This window comes from Theobroma cacao, chromosome 6 (genome assembly GCF_053813885.1).
Source record: "Theobroma cacao isolate CCN51 chromosome 6, ASM5381388v1, whole genome shotgun sequence".
NCBI lineage: Eukaryota > Viridiplantae > Streptophyta > Magnoliopsida > Malvales > Malvaceae > Theobroma > Theobroma cacao.
This window is the reverse complement of record NC_142644.1, coordinates 7,206,305-7,209,659: the sequence shown is the minus strand read 5'-3', so window position 1 is coordinate 7,209,659 and position 3,355 is coordinate 7,206,305. Positions and strand designations below refer to the sequence as shown.

General features: G+C 29.1%; 1 protein-coding gene across 1 annotated transcript; it reads left to right on the top strand.

Annotated features, from left to right (window-relative positions):
• The first annotated feature begins 297 nt into the window (after window positions 1–297).
• On the top strand, window positions 298–1,134 carry LOC18595573 (protein SMALL AUXIN UP-REGULATED RNA 51-like). The gene has a single exon (XM_007023587.3). It carries the CDS (start codon window positions 343–345, stop codon window positions 862–864), a length of 522 nt encoding a protein of 173 aa, XP_007023649.3. The 5' UTR covers window positions 298–342; the 3' UTR covers window positions 865–1,134.
• The last annotated feature ends 2,221 nt before the right edge of the window (window positions 1,135–3,355 follow it).

Below are 3,355 nucleotides of genomic sequence, written 5' to 3'. Positions count from 1 at the left end.
GAGAAGAGAGATGAAAGGAAAAGAAAGATTGAAACTCTTAACCGATGGGGTTTTTCATCGTCGAGTCAGTTGTACCATTCACCGACGTATACCCTAACTTCACTGCAAGTACTGTGATACTACTAATATATATATATATATATATATAATGTGAATATTTTTATTCAATTAATTAATTATTGTATTATGAATTAAAAAATTATAAAATTCAGTGTTGCCAAGCACCTCTAGTCCAGCTCCTTTATATCTCAACTCCACCTTCCATTGCAGATCATTCACACAAGGGAAGAACCTAAAATAATACTAGTAGCTATAAGCCTTTGATATTTGCAGCAAAACTTGATGGATTCCAAAAGGTCTAACAAGATCAGGGAGATAGTCAGGCTTCAACAGATCCTCAAGAAGTGGAAAAAGCTAGCAAATGCACCCAAGAACATCAGCGGCAGCAGCTCTTCCCAGCTGACAACCAGCGGAAGCAGTAAAAGCATCAGGTTCCTGAAGAGAACACTATCCTTCACAGACGTTTCAGCAGCGTCAGCTGATGCAGTCCCCAAAGGGTTCCTGGCTGTGTGCGTGGGAAAAGAGCTGAAGCGATTTGTCATCCCCACTGAGTACTTGGGTCATCAGGCATTTGGGGTTCTGCTAAGAAAAGCGGAGGAGGAGTTTGGGTTTCAACAGGAAGGAGTGTTGAAGATCCCGTGTGAAGTTTCCACGTTTGAGAAGATCTTGGAGATGGTTCAACACAGAAAAGATGCCATCTTCTCGCATGACTCTGGCTGCAATGTTGACAAAGAAATCATTGGTTGTTACTCACCAGATTGTGAGTTTACACCGAATGCTCACCACCCTCAAATGTGTAGATGAATTTTGTATACTTTATCCCCCCCATTTCTTTTATTTCTTTATTACCAAACACTCCCCAGCTTCCACCATCCAGTCAAATTTCTTATCGAGTTTTGTCAGTGAAAGGCAAATTAGAGAGTGGGAGTAGACGAACCACAGTTGAAAATTGTTTGAATAAGTAGAATTTTCTTCTAATTATACTAAGAAAAATAGCAACTATGGGTTGGATAATTATCGTGATCCTATCATTCTTTTCATCATATATTATCTAACCCAACATTCTTAAGTTAAATTAGTGGAAAGAACATTTAAAAATTTTCTCTTGCAACCCCGCTTTTGGTTAGGGAAATGGTGCTCATGGTACCACCAGGGCACCAATAGTTACATTATGGGGATTTTAGATTTTACTATGTTTATTTTTTGACCCAAATATTTAACCATGCAAGGATCTGGATTAGATCTTCCCTGAACACAATCGTAAGACAAACAGGACTTAACATGCATCTTGTTGCAGTCCAATCATTAGATATATAATGCTACTTCACAATATATAGTACCATAAAATATATATTGTCTACGTGTATTGTGGAGTGAAGTACGCTTAATTACTTGCATCATAATTATAATAATTAAGGCTTGACCTAACAATTGTTATAACATTTAAAATTTACCTTTTCTATATATTTGGATTCTCATATCTATAAAAACAAAATTATTATTACTATTTTACATTAAAGAATAATAATAAAAACAAAACAAAACCATTCCTAATTATGGCCAAAATTTTGTTCATTATTTTCTTTCATTCATTAAATATAGAATATTGTGCATTTAAAATCTTGACGAAAATGACCATAAATATAAAAACTTTTGCTAACGACTACCCTAATAACCCTCTTATACACACTTAAGAATTCATGTTGGTATGTTATAATCGTATGATGTTTAGATAGGGTATTAACAATTATACAGACAAATACAAATACGACACGATCATTTAAATAGATCAAGATTCTGAACATATACCTAGATATATATTATTATACATGTTATACGATATAACATGATTAATATGTTTATGAAACAAGTTGAATTAAATTTTATATGATACAATACAACTATAATACAACAAACCCATTTAAAAATGAGTAAGACTATTAGCTTATTTAAATGAGTATATAAATGGGTTAAACAGATCATATTATATAAATTGACACAATCAGACAATTAATTAAGCAGGTTAAAAATGCTATATGTTGGTTAGATGGGTTTAACTTGTTTAAGACACGAAGTTGTCGTGCTTTAAATGTGTTGATACATTTAAAATATGAAATGCGATATCCCCAAATCTGAAATTGCTTAACTTCATATTGTATTAATAGGTTGTGTTCAAAATTATTAAGTCTATTTATATAATTAGATGTTACTTATAAACATATTAATTTTACTTTAAATGTAATAATTAATAATTAATGTGATAATTTTCAATACATTAAATAAGAAAATTGAATTTTTTAACCTTTTAAAGAAAAATTTACCTTTTAAGGTAGTAATAGTATGTTTTGTTTGCAGAATGGATTAAAAGAAAAAGAGAATAGTTATTATGTAAGAATAGAAAGAAATAACTATTACGTAATTTGATTAATAGAATGAAATTGTCATTATGAAAATTTTCTAATAATTGATTAAGAAAAATAGTTTTGGTATAACAAAAGAATAGGTGATAAAAAGACAAAAATATCCTTTATTACAATATATGATTTTCAATTTAAACATTTATTTATTTTTGATAATTTATTAGAAATATTACAAATTTAAAATTTAATACAAATAGTTTTTTTTATTTTTTTCTACTTTTATATTTTAAAATATTAAAATATTAAAAATTTATAGTTTCTATAAAATATTAGTAATTTACAATCAAAATTTTAATCTGATTATTTCATTTTATTTTATAGTTTATTTTATTTTTAAAAAATTAAAAAAATAAATTTATAATTAAAACTTTAATTTCATTTTTTATTTGAAATATTATTTTTTTAATTCGTAATTAAAACTTTTAAAACTTTATTTTAATTACATTTTGATTTTTTCTTTTTAGCTGGCCAACCATTAGAGATGTGGTTGGCACAATGAAGCAACAATGGAGCATTTTCTGCGATTGGATCTAGCAGTTAGGCCGTTAGATGAATGCTTCTCGTGATCAAATCTCGCCGAGGAGGTGCTAGTGTCACTATTGCTCTCCTTAGTCCTCTAGTGGTGGAGAAAATTTAGGTAGATGAGTAGGGAGAGAAAGAGAACAGAGAAAAGAGAAAAATAAAGGTGGATTTTGTCTTATATAGGATAGTAATTTTTTAAATTGGTTAAGGGTATTTTTGTTTAATAATTTTTTTGTTATTTTAATGCAAACAGAATAACCATTTAAAGGAAGAATTGGTAATGACTATTCTAGCCACTCTAGAAATGTTTATTTTTTAAAAATAATCAGTTTTTCAAAAATAAAAGAAATAAC

Bases quoted from the DNA above. Each gene is read 5' to 3' on its own strand.
- LOC18595573 (XM_007023587.3), top strand. From the start codon at position 343: ATGGATTCCAAAAGGTCTAACAAGATCAGGGAGATAGTCAGGCTTCAA.